At 48.9% G+C, this 21,804-nt stretch overlaps 1 protein-coding gene across 3 annotated transcripts in view; it reads left to right on the top strand.

Annotated features, from left to right (window-relative positions):
• Positions 1 to 4,906: 4,906 nt before the first annotated feature.
• Positions 4,907 to 21,804, top strand: part of LOC131088330 (6-phosphofructo-2-kinase/fructose-2,6-bisphosphatase 4) — a 52,046-nt gene continuing 35,148 nt past the window's right edge. For 2 of the 3 annotated variants that reach the window (XM_058032283.1, XM_058032284.1), the window contains exon 1: positions 21,279 to 21,412. In XM_058032283.1, the coding sequence (XP_057888266.1) occupies positions 21,307 to 21,412 (106 nt within the window). In that variant the 5' untranslated portion in view covers positions 21,279 to 21,306. Of the gene's footprint in view, positions 4,980 to 21,278; positions 21,413 to 21,804 lie in introns of those variants that run through there. The other variant, XM_058032285.1, reaches the window with a different exon arrangement.

Genomic DNA, 21,804 nt, shown 5'->3' with positions numbered 1-21,804 from the left:
AGGTGAGCCCAAGAAGAATTGGCACCAAAATCTGATTGGAGCTAATCCTCAGGGTTGGCTTCAGGATGTTTATCAGAAGGGTCATGAAACCTTTTCCACTTCAGTTGTGATTAGAAGGCATAGTACGAATGCTAATTTTCTGCCAGATACAAAAAAAAAAAAAAAAAAAAAAAAAGCAAGAAGAACCGTATCTTTGTTTTCTAAGCAAGGAAACATTATTCCTATCTATGCAGGTTTATCACAAAATACCTACCAAAAACCAAGAGTAAGAGGATCAATCTTTAAAATGCCCTGATCTGGGTTCTTGGTAGATAAATGGATGTCAGAGTTATTTTAACAAGGCAGTTAATTGATGAGGAATCCCCAGAAGAGACACACACCAGAGTATCAATTTCCTTTATGGCCCAAGCTCGTCATTTATTTCTTCTATCACCCAGACTGGGTGGAAAGAAATGCAACACCAATGCAAGCAATTTGCCAAAAAAATGTGCTTAATATAATATTTATATAATCTTCTTACATGCTGCCTGTTGTGAAGGGGAGCTGTGATTAAAGATACATTTTTTCTTAGTCAAAGGTTATGGAAAATCTCAGTTGTCTGGGATCAAGAAACAACACTTGACTACAGCTGCACGCACAAATACTGAGCAGCACAAAAATAGCACAACAAGCACTCCAGCAATGCACATAACAAGATTTGCCTCTTCCAAAGAGCCTGAGAAAGGCCAGGCGAGCTCCCGGGGTCTGACCAGACTGGAGATGAGAGTTCCCACCCAAAGATAAGGCTTCACAAACATCTTAAGTCTCCAGTCTTGGGGGACCTTAACATGCTCCTATGCTTCAGGACAAGGACATACCTGAATTTTTAAGATCTTACAGTCTAGACAAAAGAAACAGTTCAGAGAAAGGGAAAAAAAAAAAAAAGGTACAGCATGAACAGTGGCTACAAGGTAACTACATTAATAATTGTATTAACTTTTTCTTGCTGGTTCACCTGTTGGTTTCTGCCTTTTATTCTTCTCTTGCACACTTACAATTTGGGTAAAGATTGCAAATATATCTTTAAGAAAGAATTGTGTTATCTGGCTGAACTGAAGGCAGTGCAATCCTGCATGTGGCCAATTTCCAAGGAATTTAACAAAGAACCCAATGGCTTAAACCTTCCAATGAAGCTGATGAACAAAAATCCAATTGATTTCCTCATCTTTAAATTATTATCATCCAGAGGTAAAAATTATTGGGTCCCATTAGAGCAGGAGGAACGTGACCTGTGAAGAACAGAGTCACCAGGATTGGTGTCCCCAGGCCTGCCCCAGCCACGTTGCTCTGATAAGCCCCATCAGATGATTCCCCTTGCCAAGCAGCTGAAGGAAAAATGTATTTTTGTGGCCTCTTCAGTTCTTTGAAACCACAAAGCCACATGTAGGGAAAAATATTTTCCAAGGCCTGTAAGTGCAGCAATTTTTCCAGTTTAACTATTTTTGAGAAAGGGCACAGGACTAAGTCAATCATTTTCCAAATGGATGACCCTGCTTGCTCAGTTTACCCAAGCACAAGCAAGGGTCAAACATCCCAGGCAGAAACTGGTGAGTATTCACCTTGAACACTCTTTTTTCCTGCTGAGTTCTCCTAAATGCAAATAAATTACCAGATTTAATTTTTTCCCCCCATGAATCTGTTCCTAGTTCCACTTGCCAAATTAACTACACCTCACCAATCTCAACAAAATCTCAACAACCTCATCAGTGGCTGGCCACACAGATCTTGAGCAAAACCCAAGATTTCCAGCAAGTTTTGCTGTTAATACTTGCCCTGGTTTATCAGTGATTTAATCTGCTTTGCTTTTCAGAGCACTGAAGCCCTCTGCAGAGTGAGGACCCTGCAGTGCAGCTGCTGCACACAAAGGCCACGGTGTGCCTTCCCACCTTGGAAAAAATGCTGTGGAGGAGGACAGACATGGTTAATCAGAGGAGAAAGAGCAGAAGGGGCTGTGTGGTGGCCCTGAGACTGTGCCCAGCAGCAGGGCAGGGTCACAGCTGCCTCCTGCTGCTGCTCAGCCCCTTTTGTTCTGCCAGGAGCAGTGCAGGCTCCCGGCTGACACCGAGCCACATCTCCCTGCCCAGCGGGACAGGGCGGTCACTCTGAACCTTTGCACCGACACCCAGCAGTAAGGAATCCTTGCAGATGGGTGGTTGTGTTGGATTTTCTTTGTTTTTAAGCCAGGGATGGGAGGGTGAGCTGCTGCAGTGCCCAGCCCCCTGAGCTCCATGTCTGGCTGTGCCTCACTACCTGCTGCTTCTCGCCAGCTGCAGAAAAACCTTTTTTTTAAATAAAACAGAGGGATAAGGTTTCACTAAGCCCAGAAACTGTGACTAAAAGATGTTTCACAGGGAGAGCAGATGAAACAAAGGGCCTCTCTCCTATCCCAGGGCTCAGAACTGTATGATATTTCTTTAGAGAAATTCTCACACAATTCCAGTGGCCCTCACTTCAAGCTGGAAGCAGTCAGAGTTAACTAAACCTATTTTTGCACTATGCCCTCTGTGCCAGTGACAAATGCTCTGCTCCAGAGCAGCACAGGGACATGGTGGCTCTGAGCACCCACCACATCATCCCCCTCCTTCACTGCTGCTCTTTGCAGTGGACATCAAAGCTTGCTAATTAGAAAAGGCCACAGTTCTGTAGAGTCACTTGAGCTCCTTGGAAGATAAAGCAAACTAGCCATTAATATTTTAGATGAAATCATGGGGAGTTAATAAGGATTAAGTGCTGTCCAGAAGGGGGACACAGGTGACTCCCACCTCCACAGAGCCAACACCTGCACTGTGGCACCTCCAGGAGCTGTTCAGCTCTAGGGCTGCACAAAGAGCTGCATCTTTGACAGCTCCCTGAGAGAAAAGGAATTTCCCTCAGCATTGCACAACAGTGCTAAGCTTTTCTCTTGTGTTTTCCCTCAGCTGTGACAGCCTAGCATTGCAGAAGCAGCAGTAACCCAGAGCTAGCTCTGAGTCAGCACCCACACACACATGAAGGAAGGGATACCAAACACCCCTATGATCTCAGCCACTGAGTTTCCTCATTGCTGGAGGCATCACCACCTGCAGATAAGCATGCAATTCTCCCTGTCTAAAAAATCCACACCAACAAACCACCCTTTCTTTCACGTGGCTAATTTCTACCAGCAATTCAGAAGCTGTACTTTATTAACTGAAGTTTTAAAGCGTCAGGTGATGGCCAAGCAGAGCCAACACAGTTACAATGCTAATGTTGCCAGCGGGGGTCTGAAACCAGCTGCACAAACAGAAAACTTAGAGATTACTCCAAGTCAACTTGGAGACAACTGTATCACTTGGAGACAACTTGGGATGCAGGATGGAGGTATGTAGGTAAATGAAAAGACATCCTGACAAGGTGAAGAACATTTGCATATGAATTTTATGCAAAACAAACAAAAAAATCTCTTCATTCCATTGCTTATGTTGGCCATTTTCATCTTAAAAGGGGAATTATTACTGATTTTTCACTAGTAAGTGGATTTAGACTGATGCTTCCTGAACCTTCCTTCACGTTCTGTTTGGCCCCTCTCTCATGTGCAGTGGAGTTTCCCCCTGCCCACACTGGTGCCTATCTCTGCAGGCCAAAGGCACGGATAACTCCCCTGAGCCCAGAGCTGCCTCTGCAGCTCCTCAGCCCAGAGAATAACAGTGTGATAAGAGCCCTGCAGCTTTACACACACCCATTGAGTTCATGCCTGCCTCGGGGGGACAGCCCAACAAAATTACAGAGCCGTGAGGAAAGGCAGCCACAGAAATAACGTGTCCCAACCTGACCAAAATAACAAACGCACTTCAGTATCATCCTAAGGATGGTATAAAGACCGAGAGGATTTTTGTCATTATCTCAGGTGTCAGGGAGAATACTGTGTGTGTCCTCAGGGATCTGTATGCGAGGGCAGCACAACCTGCAGCCCGGAGCGGGTGGGCGGCTGTGCCCCGAGTGCACACAGGGGCTGTGTGTGCCCATTCGGTTTCACCGGCACCGCTCCGGCTCCCTGCGAGGCGCATCCCGGCCCTGCCTCCCCTCCCTGCCCTGCCCTGCTCTCGGTGGGGTGAGCTCGGCTGGCTCAGCGCTGGCTCCGCGGAGAAACTGCGGGTGCTGCTGAGCCCGGCCCAGGGCTGAATGCTGAGCAGAGGCCCATTGCTGCTGAGCTGAGCTCCATTGCTGAGCACAGGCCCATTGCTGCTGAGCCGAGCCCCATTGCTGTGAGCCCCATTGCTGCTGAGCGCAGCCCCATTGCTGTGAGCCCCATTGCTGCTGAGCGCAGCCCCATTGCTGTGAGCCCCATTGCTGCTGAGCGCAGCCCCATTGCTGTGAGCCCCATTGCTGCTGAGCCGAGCCCCATTGCGGCTGAGCACAGCCCCATTGCTGCTGAGCGCAGCCCCATTACTCCGGGCACTGCCGACTCCCAGCTCCTGCCCCCGGGCTGCATTCACACCCAGCTCTCCAAAATGGCTACAGCCGCCCCACCTCCCTCATGCCCACTTAATTTTTACTCGTTAATTTATTCGTTTATTTTAAATTTCTCATGTTAACAAAACACGAAGCCCCGGAGAGCAGACGGCGGAGGGACGGCCGCGGTGCCGGCACGGAGCGGGCGATGCGGTGCAGGGGGTGCCGGGGGTGCGGTGCGGGGGCTCCGCGGCCGTGCCCGCGCAGAGCTGCGGGACCCGCTCCCCAAACCCCTCCTGCACCCCGCGGTTGGGGGCGGAGCGGGGGCTCCGGCGGGGCGGGGGCTGCCCGGGGCCGGTCCCTCCGCCCGCCCCGCCCCGCCCCGCGCGGGGCCGCACACCCGCGGGCAGCTCCGCGGGGCTCCCCGCGGCCCTCGCTCCGAGCCCACCTCCGCCGCAGCCTGCCCAGCCCGCCGCCCATGTGGGGCTGCCGCCGCCGCGGCCGCTGCCCGCAGGGCCGGCGCTGCCGAGGTAGGACCCCTGGGACCCCCGGGACACCCCCGGACACCCCCGGACCCCTCGGAGCGGGCTGCCCCGCCGCCTCTCCCCTCACGCCCCCGGCTTCCCACGCGCGGGGCGGCCCTGAGGGACCCACGCGCGGTCAGGGCACGGCTGAGCCGGGAAGGGGGTGTTGGAGGTGGTGTTGGAGGTGGTGTTTTCCTGGAGCCTTGCTCGGGATTTTCCCTCCTGGCTCCACCGGCATCTCGGGAAGCTCGGCCGGTGGGAAATGGGAATTGCGGCTTGTGCTGGAGCAGCCCTGGGTGAAGGAAGGGTTGGGAGATGTGGCGTGCAAAGAGGGACTCGTAGTGTAGCAGCAGCTGTTTGCTCGCCGAGTTATTTTTGGAGATTGCTGTGCTGTGATGGACTTTTTTTTTCCCCCAACTGTCTGTAGGAAGGCGGGTTTACATCTCACTCCTCCAAACCACGGTGCTCTCCATTTGCCGAGGAATGGTGTAAAAGCGGTGCTTAGGCAAATAGCGATCTAACTGGGTAGCTCTTCTTCCCTTATTCCTAAGGGCAACTCCATAAAAAGCGCACGATCTGCACCTTTTTTATCTGCCTTCGTGAGGTTTGGCTGCTGGCTCGTTGGGGCCTTCCCTGGAAAGGGCTGGCTGTCCCTGGGGCCCGAGGCCTGGCATGTTTGTCAGGCACTTTGTGTAATACAGGGTGACAGCTGTGATGCAAGTGCACCAAAACTTCTGCCTGTGGCCTTAGTCATGGTTATGTTTGGCTATAATTTCCCCACGTCCTAGGAAAATTGTATTAGGTAGGCTGGGAGATGAAGCAGGCAGTGCTGCTGCCGTGGGGCAGGAGGGGAGGCAGGGGTGGATGTGGCAGTGAGGGTGCCATGGGGCAGGGATGGATGGATGGATGGATGTATGGATGGATGGATGGATGGATGGATGGATGTGGCAGTGAGGGTGCTGTGGGGCAGGGATGGATGGATGGATGTGGCAGTGAGGGTGCCGTGGGGCAGGGATGGATGTGGCAGTGAGGGTGCCATGGGGCAGGGATGGATGGATGGATGTGGTAGTGAGGGTGCCATGGGGCAGAGATGTGGCAGTGAGGGTGCTGTGGGGCAGGGATGGATGGATGTGGCAGTGAGGGTGGTGTGGGGCAGGGATGGATGTGGCAGTGAGGGTGCCATGGGGCAGGGATGTGGCAGTGAGGGTGCCATGGGGCAGGGATGGATGGATGTGGCAGTGAGGGTGCTGTGGGGCAGGGATGGATGGATGTGGCAGTGAGGGTGCTGTGGGACAGGGATGGATGTGGCAGTGAGGGTGCCATGGGGCAGGGATGTGGCAGTGAGGGTGCTGTGGAGCAGGGATGGATGGATGTGGCAGTGAGGGTGCTGTGCTCAGGTTTGGTAACGGGACCAGGACCCCGGTGTCACACACAGCTGGGTGTCACTGGGTGCAGAGTGGCTCTGCCCACTGAGTCACAGCTTGCTCTTGTTTACAGCCATCATCCCTTTGCTTCTGCCAGCCTTGCAGTGGGCAGCTGCTGCTTCCTCCGTGCCTGACCCCACTGCAGGGCATGGAGAGGGGTTCAGTGAGGTTGGGGTTTCAGAACCTCCCAGACTAGCAGGGGACCGCCATGGGACTGTTGAAATGTGCTGATGGCCGTTGCTTTGTGGCTGAATGAAAACCCCTGGGCTGCCCCTTTGGCCTTTCCCATGGTGCTTGTGCCAGTGTCCCCCATGAGCAGGGATCTGTGGCTGTGCCACGGGAATTGCCTGCTGCCCTTGCTGCTCTTCTCCACGCCTGGCTCCTTGTTGGCTCTGTAGCAGGTCCCTTGGTGCTCGTGTGGCTCTTTGAGATGCCAGGAGGAAAACTAAAGACGTTAATACCAAAGAAACTTGAAGGCTCTTCAAGATTTCTCGATCTTTAAAGACGTTAATTCTAAATTCAACTTTTTCTATTAGCAAATGCCAGAGAAACAAGTTTGTCTGAGGCAAAGGCATACTAGACCAGCTATAACTGGGAGCAATCCCATATGTAGGATTGATTTTGTAGTGTTTTGTGTAGAGCTGAAGATGGGACTGAGTAAATGCCCGTTGTGGGACTCCTGGTCCTGGTCCAGTGTGTTGCAGAGCAGTTTGCAAAGTTTCCAATAAGTTTGCTTAATGTGACCTTACTCAGTTTGGAGGCACTCCCATAATTATGGCTGCAATTAAAGGCAATAACATCCATTTACATAAGATGCCAGTCCTTTTAAATCAGTGCATCATCTAATGAGAGCATTCATGTAGGGATAGCTGTGCAGGATGAGGGCCCAAAGCTGAGAGCACTTCGGGGAGGATTTGGTTTCAGAACTTTCTTGAGGTCATTCGAAGGAAGGATCTTCTATGAAATAGGACATTTTGTTGTGAAAATGTACTGATTTATAAATATAACCCTTACCAATAGCAGGATGTTGTTGAATTGACTGATTGTAACACTTCATTTTTTTATGTATCATCCATCCAATTAAAAAAAAAAATCAGCGTGGTTGCAACAATATTTTTCTCAATTGGATTGCGTCAATGTTCCTTCACTCTTATGAGTAAGAGATTTGGTAAATCCAACTTGTGGACAGTATTTAATTGCTGGTGAGGCACTATGGATGTGTTCTGAATGGCTCACTGGACTTGCATGGTTTGCTTGGGGCTTAACCTCTCTATGATGCCCATAGATTTCCCCTTGAGATAAACACAAATCTTAGACTTGGAGTGCTGGAAAAGATCACATATTTGGGGAATTCTTCGACCTTCTGAAAGAAATGACCTGGTGGGGTATTCCCACCTTCCCACTCTATATGTTTTGCTCCGTTTCTCTCTGTTTGTTTGCTTTAAGTTGTTGGATATGGTGTAAGCTTGTGGCCCCACACCCTGGGTGGGGCTTCTTGGGGAGAGTCACAAGGTCAGTGCAGTAGGAGGGGTAAAAATTGTCAAGATACAAGCGAGGAGGCACCAGCCGTGAGCCTGGGAAGTGCAGGGTTCCTTGGGTCTGTGCTGGTTTTCCCCAGAAGCCATTTTTGCCCATTACAAGACAAATAATTAGTCTGTTAACCTTTTCTCACAGGCAAAGTACTTGGCTTGCAGTGTCTGAGACAATAAGAGGTTAAGTAATTAAATTGTAAGAGGCAGCAAAAGAGAATAATCAACTCCAAACTCCCTAGACTGTCTAGTTGGGCTCTCCAGTGTCTAAAATTAAGTGATTTAGGTTGACTCCTGATTTCAGTAGATTTTCACCAGGCACTCAAGTGGGGCTGCAGGATAGAGTTGCTTCACCCAGGTTGTTATTTCCATCAGTGGTGGGTTGGTTTGGGGCACGGTTTGGGGCAGGGGCAGCTCTGTCCAGGCTCCAGCGTGGGGCTGGGGTGCCTTCTGAGCCAGGCTGGTTCCTGGGTGCCTGCCAGGAGCTGGCCCTAGGTGCTGTAATCCCTCACTGATTATGAATCCTAATCTCCAGGTGTGCTGAACCTGCTGCCTGCTGAGGTGCTGACCTGGTGAAGCAAAATCCCAGGATGGTTTGGGTTGGAAGGGACCTTAAAGTTCATCCCATCCCACCCCCTGATATGGGCAGGGACCCCTTCCACTGCCCCAGTCTGCCCGGGTCCCATCCCACCTGCCCTGGGGCATTCCAGGAATCCAGGGACAGCCACAGCTGCTCTGGGCACCTGTGCCAGGGCCTCACTGTGCTCACAGGGAAGGATTTATTCCTAATATCCCATCTAGCCCTGCCCTCTGGCAGTTTAAAGCTGTTCCCCCTTGTCCTGCCACTCCATGCCCTTGTCCAAGGGCCCCCTGCAGCTCTCTTGGAGGCCCTTTAGGCACTGGAAGGGGCTCTGATATCTCCAGAGCCTTCTCTTCTCCAAAATCACTCTGAAGTGCTGAGCCTGTGAATTTGTGTCCCTGAAAAGAGAAGAAATATTTGGGTTTTTTTGAGTAAAATGGGTCGGCTTACCCGTGCCATTCCAACAGTGCAGTTTTAGGTGCCTTTAGGGCTGTGTTTTGATTCTGCCAAACTTCTCTCTCGTTTGAGGAGCTGCTGCATGAGGGGCTCTCCTGGGTGTTGTTGGTGTCTGCCACATGTAAGGGTCTGAAGTAGAGCACTGGAGTTAATCCTGAAGCCCTGAGCTGCCATGAACACAAATCATGGGTCTCTTAATTGCAACTGACTTGTATCCATGTGATGGATAAAAAGGATGTTTTGCAAATTTTGTTAATAAAATGGGACAGATTTGTCATGGGTGCCCTTGTAGAAATAATGTGCCTGCTACATTGGAACATGGAATTTAAAGCTGTAATTTCTGCACTCAGATATCTGAAATGCCTGCATGGCATTAGTCTGCAGGTGATTCACTGTGTTACTGTATTGTTTACTGGCCATACACAAGTAGAAAAACATAGGAAAAAATAAAAACCAAAAAAGGTGAATAAAGGGTTTTGAGTTCTTGCCTCTTTTTGATCTGAAGGTGAGCTAGAGCTGCCAAAACTCCTTCCTGAGTGGTTATTTTTAAAAAAACTTCCTTCTGTTTCTGCATGGCTCCCTTTCTTAGTGTGGAGCTGCCTTCACACGTGTTGAGCTGAGGCCCTGGGCACTGCCAGGGGAGCTGTGTGACACTGCAGGCACTGCTCTCCTCTGGGCAGGGGCCACAACGGCCCTGACCTGCTGTGGGCTCCCTGCTTGTCACCTGAGTGACGCCTGAAAGTGGCTGGGATGTGCTTGAAAATGGCTGGGATGTGCCTAAAAGTGGCTGGGACTTGCTATTCCTGCCAGCCTGGCTGGGAATGCCCTGGTGGTTCTGCTTCCCTGGCACTGGGTCCCCTGGTGAGGGATTTCTCCATGGGCACCCAGCAGCAGCCTTGGTGAGCTGTCTGTCTGGCTGATCCTGCATGTTTTAGGTGCCTAAACAGGGAGGTTTAGCAAGAAATCCTCATGTCTGGGTTAGGTATGATTTGCCAGTGGATGATTTGAATCAAAATGTGCAAAGACAGAATATTTGTGGTGGTTTATTATAGCTGAAAGCTTCTTTATGACTGCACCTCTCCTTTGGAGTTAAGGAGCACAACCACCATGAGTGGTCTGAAGCTGCTTCTGACCAGTGATCACTGAACACTCTTGGGATTTAAGGCTGGCTTTTCCTTCCTTTTAAGTTTCCATTTATGGTCACAGATCCCTGGAAATGTAATTGATGTTGTTGGTAAATAACAAGAGACATCATGGGAACCCTGTTGATATCCTTGGGCTGTGCAGCATTTACCTTCTCCATTAAGGAGGGGGGAAAAAAAAAGATTTGTGTTTTTTTTTCTGCTACCCATGTGAAACTGGTTTCCCCAAAACAGGGAGGAGATTTCAGGGGTTCCTGACCTCTTGTAATTAGAAAATGTCAGATGGCTGGTGAGAGGTGGGCTGATGGGGGAGCAGCCCTATTACTGCTGAAGTCATTACTCATTTTTGGTGGGAGATCCATCTCCCAAATTCTTCTTTATTTTTTCCCTGAGAAATGCTCCATTTGGGGATTAGAGTAGAGGAGCTTAAAAATCCAAGCAGCTCTGGCAGAGATATCTCCCACAGATTTATGTCTTTGGGTTTTAAACAATATTTCTTCCCCAGGCTGAGGCAGTTGCAGGGATTTGGGCTTGTCTGGTGTCAGTGCCAGGTCTGATGGACCAGCTCAAAGCCCTGTGTGTGCTGGGAGCCCTGGTAGGGCACCTCTTCACTCCTGCTAGCCAGTTGTCATTGAAATGTGGAACACTGATGTTTCTGAGACCCCTGTGCAGTGTGAGAGAAGGGTCAGGTGTGCCTGAGGCCCAGACTGACCCAGGCTGGGGTGTCTGGAGCCAGCAGAGCTGGGCAGCTGCTCTTTCACTGGGGGTGCTGAGTGTGGGGGCTGCTCTGCTCGTTTGCTTCTGATTCCCTTGCTTTGTTTTCTATTTTCGTATCCTTCTTGGCTTTCAATTGATATTTAGATTTTGGAATGTGTTTTTACACATTCTGGTGCCAAAGGAAGGCTGTCCCATATGCTGTTTGTGATGGAGTATGGCTTCTGTGCACCTGAACAATTTTTTAATATTTTCTCTAGGGACACACTTGTGCTGAACCAAAGTTATTTTTTTCAAAATATAAAGAGAACTCAGGTGGGCTGCTTTTATTTTGGTTTGTTTTAAAGAGAAGCTTTCTTTACTAATAATATGCTGGAGCCTCACTTGGTAAATGTTTCCCCTTGCAAGAGTTTAATGTGTAGCATTTGTGCTGTTTAGCCTGTCTGCATTCTGTAAATCTGATTATTTTGGCTGTCATAATTTTATTACTCTTATTAAGCTTCCTCATTTGCACATTGATCCTGTTAGTCTCAGGAAGCTGATAGGCCATCGAGGTCTCCTTGCAAAATGCACAGAAAATGAGAAACCTGCCCTGGAGGCCCTGAATACTGAGATTCACTGGGATTTAGATCTGTGTGTCTGGCCTGTATTTTTTCCCATTTGGTGCTGTTTTAGACTACCTGACTTCATTGCAGCTTGCCAAATTAAGCTAAATTTTTGCTTTTATTATAAATCCTGTCACTGGCAGCTTCTGAGAAGCTTTGCTCTGGTTTGCCTGTATTTTTATTTGGATGAATACCCTCCTTTTTCACAGAGCTGAGGAACATTCCCAGCAGCAGCAGCTGGCGTTGCATATGCTGGGAGTTGTTTTCCTCCTGTGTCAGTGTCAGTTTTCCATGCTGCCTTTCCAGGCAGATTTATTCTTTACTTTCACAAAACCTGCTTTACTGTTGCTGTGGGACATGCAGGAACCCAAGTGCGACTGAGAGGACTTTGGGCCCCTTTCTCTTTGCTTTGTTCCCATTTCCATGGGCTTTTCCCTGGCTGTTCTGTAAGGTAGGCTGGACTATGCTCTGCTGGACCTTTAACTCCTGTCCCCCTTTTTGAATTTGTTCTGGCTCTCAGCGAAGCCTGGTCCCTCTCACCAGGTGAGGTTGTACCCCTCTCCCTCAGCCTTTGCTGTCCCAGGGCTGCTTGGGGTGCTTCTCTCTATTTACCTGTTATTTATGTCACTGAAATGTTTGCAGATTTCAAACATTTGTTTGAAATCTGCAAACATTTGCAGACGTTCTGTTTTGTTCCTCTTTGCACAGTCTCTGGTGCTTCCATCACCATTTCTTTGGTGATGTTCTTCCCCCTCCTGGTCCAGTTTTTCCTCCTCCTCCTCCCAGGGTTTGACCTTGTCTTGCTCTTGTCTCCCTGTGCCCTTTTCCAGGCGTTCACATGGTTTAGCTTCCATTGAGTGCTGCTGACTCACGGGTTCACTCTGCACCTCCAGGCTCTGTCACCCAGCCCAGGGGCTGTTTCCCCTCTTGCATTTTTCCCTCTGAGCTCCCCATCAGTCATTCAGCATTTCACACCCCAAACCCCGGGTGGTGCTTCCCAGGCTCTCTGATCTCTCGTCTTTTAAAGTGCTGCTATCTGATAGGTGGCTCTGTCCCGAAGCATTCAAGATTTAAAAAAAAATTATTTTGGTGTACTTGATGCATTTGAATCGCATGCAAATTTTGTATACTCTTTGTTGTCAGTGTATATTCTCCTTTTTCATCTCATCAGACAACTCCCCTGACTCATGTAGTAAGTTTTTACAGATGTTTTCCTTTGATGTGACAGCTCTTGTAGAATTGTACTTCTGAACTCAGTTGATAGCATTTGGTTTTAAAGGTGGGGTAAAGTGTTTTAGTTCTACCCTGAGATGGCAGCTTGTCCTTGTTTTATAATATTTTCATAATTTTTTTTTTTTATTTAGCAGCCTAGACCTACAGTTATGAGCAAGTGGGATTCATAGGATCCTAGCTGAGTGACAGGAGAGAGGATGTGTGTACACCAGAAATGTTCAAATATCTAATATAAAAATAGCAGAGCATAATTCATAAGCCTGTCAGCCTGGATCAGGGCTGTCTGTTGTACTTAAAACTGTCAGTCCCTTCCTTGTGCTCCCTTAATTACATTGCTACTCATACCTGCACACTTAAACTCAGAACTGGGGAGGTTTGCTAATAAAAAAAGAATTGAAAAGGTGATTGAAAAGGAACAGAGAGCTCTGAGGTGATGGAGGCACTTTCAGAATCTGGCACTTTTAAGCAGATTCAGGAGGCACAAAGGCAGGCATCCCCATGGATGCAGGTGTGTTTCTGTTTTCCCTTCTCTCTCAGGCACTACAGATTAATCCAGCCCTTGTTTTCCTGGTTAAATCTCAGCTCTCAGGTGACCTGGAGCTGTGTCACCCTGGCAGGGAGGTGGGGGCTGTCCTAAGGGGTGTGACTGGGTTCACAGGGGTGCCAGGACCAGGGAAGAAATGAGAATCTTGACTCCATGTTTCAGAAGGCTGATTTATTATTTTATGATATATATTATATTAAAAGAAAATTATATATTAAAACTATACTAAAAGAATAAAAGAAAGGATTTAATCAGAAGGCTAGCAAGGAATAGAAAGAAAAGGAATGATAAAATCTTGTGACTACTCATAGCCTTGACACAGGTGGCTGTCACTGGTCATCAAGTAAAAATAGTTTCACATGCTGGGTAAAAAATTCTCCAAATCACATTCCAAACCAGCAAAACATGGAGAAGCTGAAGCTTCTCAAGGAGAACAGATCCTAACAAAAGGATTTTTCATAAAACATGTCGGTGACACAGGTGCACCCCGTGCAGGGCTGTGCCCATGCTGTTGCTGTAGTAACAACATCAGGTTCTGCAGAGCAGGGTGCAGGAATGGCTCTCCTCAGTGCTCTTCCCATCCTGGAAACATGGGATTTTCACTTCTGCTCTGGACGTGTCAATGTAAATAGGCAATTTGTGCAAATGCTCTGTGTTCTGGTGTCCCCTTTCTGCACTCCTTACCAGCACAGGCCCCCTCATGTAAATGGTTTGGAGTCCTGGTATACAGCGAGAGGGTTTATCTACAAAGGGCTTTTTAACACTCAGAAAACATGAATAATGGATACCATCTTTCCTTTATGTTGCATCATAACAGGAAGATTTAAAACGTTGCTCAACTTTGTGATGATGGGAATAGTTTTGAGCAATACCTGGAAGCGCCACTCGAGGATCCTGCCTGTTTTTCAGGGAAATAATTTCAGTGTTCTCTCAGAGGGAAAGGTGGGAGAGGACTGCTTGGACTGAAGGTGTAAAGATTTAGTGATTAGTCCTTCAGATTTAACAAACAGAATTAATGCAGGCTAGCCTTAAATCTACCCCTAATGCCAGGCTTAACCCAGGAAACTTCCTTGTGTGAAAACAACAGCATCTCCTCAAAAGGGTTTATCTCCAGACATTCAATTTCTCCCACCTTTAAAAGAGATCAGTTATTTCTTCTAAAATGTGATAAACATCTAGACTAACATATTTCTGTACTTAGAAATAAGGAGAATACTCTGAGTGACTGTGCCTGGAGGAATGGTTCAGGTGAAGCTAACAGAGAGCAGAGTGACAGTGCTGCAGGGTGTGTGTTATTTTATTTTACATCTAGACTAGGTGTGTGTTATTTTATTTTACATCTAGACTAACATATTTCTGTACTTAGAAATAAAGACAATACTCAGAGTGACCATGCCTGGAGGAGTGGTTCAGGTGAAGCTAACAGAGAGCAGAGTGAGTGTTGCAAGGTGTGTGTTATTTTATTTTACACCTAAACTAGGTGTGTGTTATTTTATTTAACATCTAGACTAGCCTATTTATATACTTAGAAATAAGGAGAATACTCTGAGTGACTGTGCCTGGAGGAATGGCTCACGTGAAGCTAACAAAGAGCAGAGTTGCAAGGTGTGCGTTATTTTACAATATAAAATGTGTGTCAGTCTCAGTGTTTGCTCTGGGCTCTCGTGCAGCCCACGTGTTGCTGAGATGATGTTCTGCTGATCAGCTCTCTCTGCCCTGATAAAGTTCATGTGCCTGCAGTGCAAGGAGTGGGTTCTGCAGGGAGCCATCCAAGGGTTTATTGGTACAATTCTTGCAATAAAGCCTCTGTGTGCCTGGTGCTTGTTTCCTGGTGTGGGTGCTCGTGGTTTGGGAGCACACATGTGCTGGAGTCCAGCACACATCCTCAGTGCTCTGCATGTACCATGAATGGCTCTGCTGATGTTTCAGCAGACAATGAGGAAAATACCATAAAAACAGATTGCTGTGGGAATTATCTGTCTCTCCAGCCAGGTAAGTGTGGTGTGAGGCTTCTGAGGGCCCTGTCAGATCTTCCCTTGTATCAGATGTGTTGGTGGTTGTGGAAGAGATACGAGCTTGTTTTCTTGCTGATTTGCATGACATGAACATTTTCTGTTTGGATGAATTATTTTCCTTATCTATGCTAAGGAACATTTTGTTTCAGCTCAAGGAATCTCTTTAGTATCTGTATTTATATACTTTATCTGTGTGGGATCTTGGGTGTTGTTTAAATCTGTTCCCTGGTTAGCACTGAAGACTTTTCCTATCCTTATTAGTAGCTTATTCTCATCTAAAGCATGATTACATCTGGGTATTTGTTACCAATCTCTTTGATAGATTGATCTGTAGTCATGAAGTCTGGTAGTAAAATGAACTCTTAGAAAATAATTTCTGAAGGTGTGTCTTGCTGAGGCAGATTCTTGTTTTACTTCTGAATTCTTAATGGCTTTTTGCTTGTCTTTGGGGTAGCAACCTGTTCCAAGACAATTGGAGCATTTTCCCTTTAGGCAGTGATAGGAAATAAGATATGGAGTGGCTGGTGCCACTAATAAAACTTACTGGTTGCTGAGAAGAAAAGAAGGAAGTGCTAGGGCCGTGTATCACAAGGCCTGGCCCTTGTGATTTCAGTTTGTTTGGAATCAAGTCCCAGATGGAAGGGCCTGTGGAGATGGTCTGGGGAACCTGCTGAACCTGCCAGGTGGGATGCTTGGCATTTTTGGGGCCTTAGAGGGCTATTTGTTATTTTGGCTGGGTTGACTCCTGGAACATGAGACTGTGGGAAACAAAAAGGAGGATGGCACTTGGGGCTGAGGAGGGAACCACAGGTGGCCTTGGTGAGATGGGAAGGGTTCATGTCAGAAGCTGATGTCAGAAAATGTCCTGAGAGGCTGAGCTGAGGAGCTGTGAGTCAGTGTGTGTCACTGCTCACCCAGCACTGCCCCTCTGCCTGCACTGCTTGCTGTGCTTGCTCAGCTTGGATGGCAGAGAGCTGACTCTGCTCTCTGAGGAGCTCTCTGAGGAGCTTTCAGCTGCTGGGGCATCTCCTGGGGAGGATGGCTGTTCCCAGGGCATGCTCTGTGCCATCACCCAGAGCTCAGGAGCAGCAGAGGTGTTTTGTGAGGTGCAGCCTCCTCCTGCAAATCCCTGGGTTTCCCAGAGAACAGTGGGGCTGGGTTATGCCTGGCTTACAGAGGCCACAGCACACTGAGCAGAGGGGCACTGTGTTCTAGACAGCTTGTTAGGGACGTGCACAGGGAGGGAAAACCTGCCAGGCTTGATCTGCACTTCAGGAATATGGGAATTACCTCAGGAGAGAGCATACTGTTCCCTGCTGAGGTCCCTGTGTACCCAGGGATATGACAGATCAAGCCAAGTGTCCCAGCTGCTCTGCAGAAGGTTTGGTCATTAGAGCAGAAACTGGGGGCATTTACAAGTCTTTTCACCATGTAAGAGCCCCCCAACAAATACTTGTTCAAAAAACCCCATCAGCAATGTTCCTCCCATCAGCTGAGTGGGGAGAGATCTCTCCCATTCCACCTGCACCCCAGTTTTGAAATGCTGGACTCTTGTTCCTTGTGAACAGAGAGGGTGAAGCATAGTTGTGTGTGTGGTCACTGACTCCTCTCATTGGCTTGCAGTGTGGTAACAGCCTGCTATAAATTAGATAGCTGCTGTCCTGGGGTAATGCTTCCAGCTGCACTGATTTTGGCCAATGAAGGACGGCCACCAGCCTGCTGAAGGTACATTTGAAATCTTTTTGCTTGGTTTCTTTTTTTTTTTTTGGTGGGTTTTTTTTTTTTGGTTGTTTTTTGGGGGGTTTATTTATTTATTTATTTATTTTAATTGAAAGAGAAAATAAATTCTAAGTTGAACAGGAATTATCCTGTCTCCTTTATACAAGCACTGTGATGCAGTGTAGCAGGCTGCCTGTTAGCTGGTCAGAGCCAGCCAATCCATGTGAAACTGGGGAGCTTTGGATGGGTGTCAGAGCTGGATGTGTGAGATTTGTGTGTGGCTGAAGGCAGTGCAGGTGTGTGTCTGTGTTTCTTGAATAACAGCCATATGTAATGATTATTACAATGTCTGTGTTCTTCCTCAGTTTGTGCTGAAACAAAACTGGTGCTGTGCTAGGGGTGTTTTTTTTTGAGTACTTGTAAGTGGGGAGCCTCACAGCCCTGTCTTTGCTCCCTCTTAAATGGGGATAAGAACTTAAACTCTGATCTGTTCCCCTCTCACTATTGCCAGATGTAGAAAATGCAGATGCCAGTCTTAAGGTGGGATAATTTAAACTGGTTCCTGTTTGTCACTGTGAGCTGGAGCAGTAACCTGCCACTTGCAAAGGAGAGGGTTTGGATTTAGGTTTTTCCTGGCATGGGTTTGTGGAGTTGTGTGTGTAGAGGGACTGTGGGTTTTGTCAAGTAGGTAGCTGAGAATGTGGGACTGCACAGTATATCCCATGATTTACGGGAAGGACAATCATCTTAGAGAAACTGAAGTAACAGATTAATGATGAAATATAATTTTTTGTGTGTTTAATGTCTAGAAAGAAATGTGGGTATTTAGTTCTGAGTGTGGGCTCACTCTTCCCAATGGTTTTATTTTTCACTTGGGTTTCACAGGACGGTAGATGTGCTTTCCTTCCCTGTAGCTTTCTGTAACCTCTGACTCTACCACGTACGCTTAAAAACAAAGTCCTGCTAGATTTTGGTTCTGCGGAGCGTTGCTGACCCTGGCACGGCCACCCCGGTGTCACTGGGCTGCGACATTGCCTTTCTGACGGGTGGCAGGGAATTCCTGTTCCCAGGAGAAGTACCTGGGCACGGGCGGCCCGGGGGCTTGGCGCAGCTCAGCACGGGGATGGCCAGCGCTGTGTCCGTCCGTGTGTCGGTCCCCGCGGCCGTGTGTCCGTCCGTCGCTCGGTCCCCGCGGCCGTTTGTGCGTCCGTCGGTCCGTCCGTCCCCGCTCTGTCGGGCGCGGTGCCTTTGCCCACCGCAGCCACCAGGGGGCGCCCGCGCAGTGCCCGCGGAGGGGCCAGAGCGCCGCCTTGCGGCGCGGGCGGTGACAGCACCCGCGGGAGCCTGAGGTGTGTCCGGGGTCCCCGAGATGTGCCCAGGATGTGCCCGGGGTGTGCCCAGGATGTCCCCGGTGCCCCCGGGATATCCCCAGGTTGTGCCGGTGCCGCCGAGATGTGCCCCTGGGATGTGCCCGGGATGTCCCCGGTGCCCCCCGGACGTCCCGGGCGGTGCGGGAGAGCTGCCGGAGCGCTCCAGAACCCCCTTGCTGACCGCTGGCTGTGCCCATGTCTCCTTGTCGTGCCGCAGGTCCCTCTCAGCTCTCGCTCGGATGCCCTGCGCTGCACAAGGGCTGGGGTGGGTTTGGGGGGAGCTGTCTCGAGTGCTCGGGGTGCTGAGGGCATGGTCACCTCACAGGCTGGAAAATCTTTCCATCTCCCAAGTGTGTGCTGCCAGAGAGATGGTGGAAGGACAGGAGGAAGAGATGTTGTGTGGTTTATGGATGTTTTGTGGGCTGTCAGAATAAAAAGTGATATCATTAATAGGGAAATGAGGTAGGTGGAAGTTACTAGCACCTATTGTGAAACTTGGATTATGTGGCTGCCATATGGTACAGCATGTTCACAGATACAGGTTGGATTCCCGTAGGATCAAGCTGAAACCTTGGTTCAGTCTCTTTTATTTCTCCCTGTCTCTAAATAATTACCATTTCCTGTCGTGTCAGTCAGTTGTTTCCAGAGAGTGAGTGTAACTTTGTCACTTGGCTCAAGCACGTTATTTCCATGCTGCAGCTCATTTTCCAAGCCTGCCCTCCCCCTTGCTGTTTTGCCTCTGGAGAGAGGTGGTTTCTCAGGTGAGCTCTCTGCTCACCATGGCCCTGAGAGCAGATGCTTTGTGTAAAAGCCTTCCCAGGTGTAAAGGCTTGTTTGTGGTTTCCCTGTAGCAAACAAAGCTCTTCACCTGCAGGCATCAGCTCTGCTCCTCCAGCCTTTGCATTATACTGGTGACAATGAGATTGTGCAGAAGGTGATCTCTGTCATTTATTGGGAATCTAACGGGCAACGCTTGCTCTGTCTTTTCCCAGGAAGTGAATGTAGTGCCCTTGTAAACTGTGTTATGAAATGAGACCTCAGGAGTAGCACAAGATACCTGTATTTGCTTTGTCTGTCATTACTGCACTGAGGTTTAAAAAAAACCACAGATCAACTAACCCTTGAGTACAACATAATCACATAAGCTTGTTATCAACCAAGCTGAACACTGTGCCTTACAAAAACAAAGGCTAGCAGATGTCTCTGAGCACCTCTGATGTTATTACAGACACCTGGGCAAACCCTTAACTGAAGTTTTGTGCAGGTGCCACTAGTTTGAATCTGCCTGAGCAGAAGGGAATTAATTTACTGGCCCCGTGCCTGGTGCTTTGAGGATGAGACATACAAATGTGGTCATTCACCCCACAGGCTTCTGAAAAATGCTATTGTTGTATGAGCAACATCAGGTGTGCGACTGGGCTTCCAGTTCTTGTGCAGGGTGTGGATGTGCAGAAAGGAAGTACAAACTTTATTTCTAGAGGCTGGAAGGATTTAGTAGGTTTTCTAATTAATGTACGTAAAACAAACCTGAGAGGTGGGGTTTATAAATGCGTTCCTATTCATCTCTTGTTCCTGTTAATATTACACCTGTTGTGGGCTCTCCTGGCTTTACTGGAGGCATTGTTAGGGAAGCTGCAGGATCTTGGTGTTGGCCTTGCTGTGATCACAGGAGGATGAGGTGGGGATGTCCTCCTGTTGGACTCTAGCCTGGGGTCCCTGTCCTGTGTGTTGCAACATTCCCTGTGTGCACAGGAGACAGAATTCTGGGATAAACCTGGGACACAGATTGAGCTGTTCCTGCTCACACCTCTTGGGCAACTGCTGGAAGTAAACACACAGCTGGCAGAAGAAACCAGGAAGATTTTTAGCATTCAAAACCTCCCTCTCTCTACTCCCAGTTTTCTGATCCTTGCAATGCAACTCTTGTAGCCCCTCTGCCCCTACCCACGCCAGCAATTGACCCAAAACAAAATTGTGAAGAAAATCCTGGATAAAAATATAGTGTGGGGCACCTACAGAGGAAAAGTGTCATTGGTCTTGGAGAGAAGGAAATGGAACAGAGGGGAAAAAGCAGGTCAAGCAAACATGGTTCTGGAGAAACAGTACTGACTCTCCCAGAGGTGTCTTCCCAAATGTCTCTGAGGGCTGATTTTTTTTGTTGTTGTTTAGAAAGGTACATTTTAACTTGTAATAGAACAGGAAAACTAAAAATAATCATCAGGTGATCATAGCCTGGTTAGTATTAAAAAAGAAAGTATGCACTGGCCTTCACTTGTGTTTAGGCCACTGTCATAATAATGGAGTGATTAATAATGAAAGTGTGTACTGTGCTTCACTACCGTATTTTCACTGTGTTGCATTTATTTTCTGTAAATAAAATGTTTTCTGTCAATAAAATTTTCTGTAAATAAAACATAGAGAGGTGTATATATGTAAAATATTGAGCTTTATTTTTTTTTGCTTTGCTCAGGCCAGTCAATGAGGAGGGTTTCCCCAGGCTGTAAAGGTGATGGGGAAAGGCGGCAGCTGGGTGTCGTGTTTAGTCAAACCAGTGCAGTTTCCCAGGGCCATTTGTTCACAGCTTTTCTTGGGGGGAGCCAAATGGGATGGAGGAAACCTATGGTTTATGTTTTTCTGCATCGCTATTAATTTAGCCTTCAGGCCAAAACAGCTTAATTGGAAAAATGTCTCACTCAATGCATGGCTTAAAACACACTGGGCGTTCTATATTTAGGTTTTAGGTGGGGTTTAAAGAAAAAAAAGGAAAAGGCTGTTCAGAAGCAGCGCGGTGTTCCCTCAGCAGCACGGAGCGGAGTCACCTGCAGCAGCACGGCCCTCACCGGGGCCGGGGCCGGGGCCGGGCCCTTCCCTCCCGGGGCGGCGTTGCCGAGCCCGGGGCACGGCGGGGCTGCGGCCTCCGGGCCGGCCCTGCCCCGGGGGCGGCCCCGCTCCGCCCCGCCCGCCGCCGCCGCCGCAGCGGTGGGAGCCGGGAGCGGCCGAGGATGGCGGCGGCTCCGGGGGCTCGGGAGCTCACGCAGAACCCGCTGCAGAAGACGTGGGAGCCCTACGACAACGGGCTGCCCGCGGGGCACAGCGCGCAGCGCGGCGGTGAGCGGGCCGGGCCGGCCTCAGGGGGCTCGGGGGGATGGAGCCCAGCCCCGGCGCATGGGGTCGGTCACTGCGGGGCGGCGGGCCCCGGAGCTGCTGCGGCTGCTTCCGCGCTCCCGGGAAGGCAGGGAAGCTCAGCTGGGTTCAATGTGTTTGCTGGTTGCTTTTGTTGGTGTTTTCGCGGGTTTGTTTGGGTTTTTTATTTGTTAGACGCGCTGGTGTCAGGGAGGGTTTGTGTTCGGTGTATTCGTCTTGGAGAGAGGCCTGAAGATGTCACAATGCTCTTGTTTTGGTTGTTGTGTTCCTTTGTATTTTTTTTTCCTTTAAGGCCGGTGCTGTATCAGCCCATCTGTTCCATGAGTTAATGACTTCCCATATTCTGAGGTGCAGCC

Source organism: Melospiza georgiana, chromosome 11, assembly GCF_028018845.1.
Source record: "Melospiza georgiana isolate bMelGeo1 chromosome 11, bMelGeo1.pri, whole genome shotgun sequence".
NCBI classification, from domain to species: Eukaryota; Metazoa; Chordata; class Aves; order Passeriformes; family Passerellidae; genus Melospiza; species Melospiza georgiana.
This window is presented reverse-complemented; position numbering and strand designations above follow the sequence as displayed.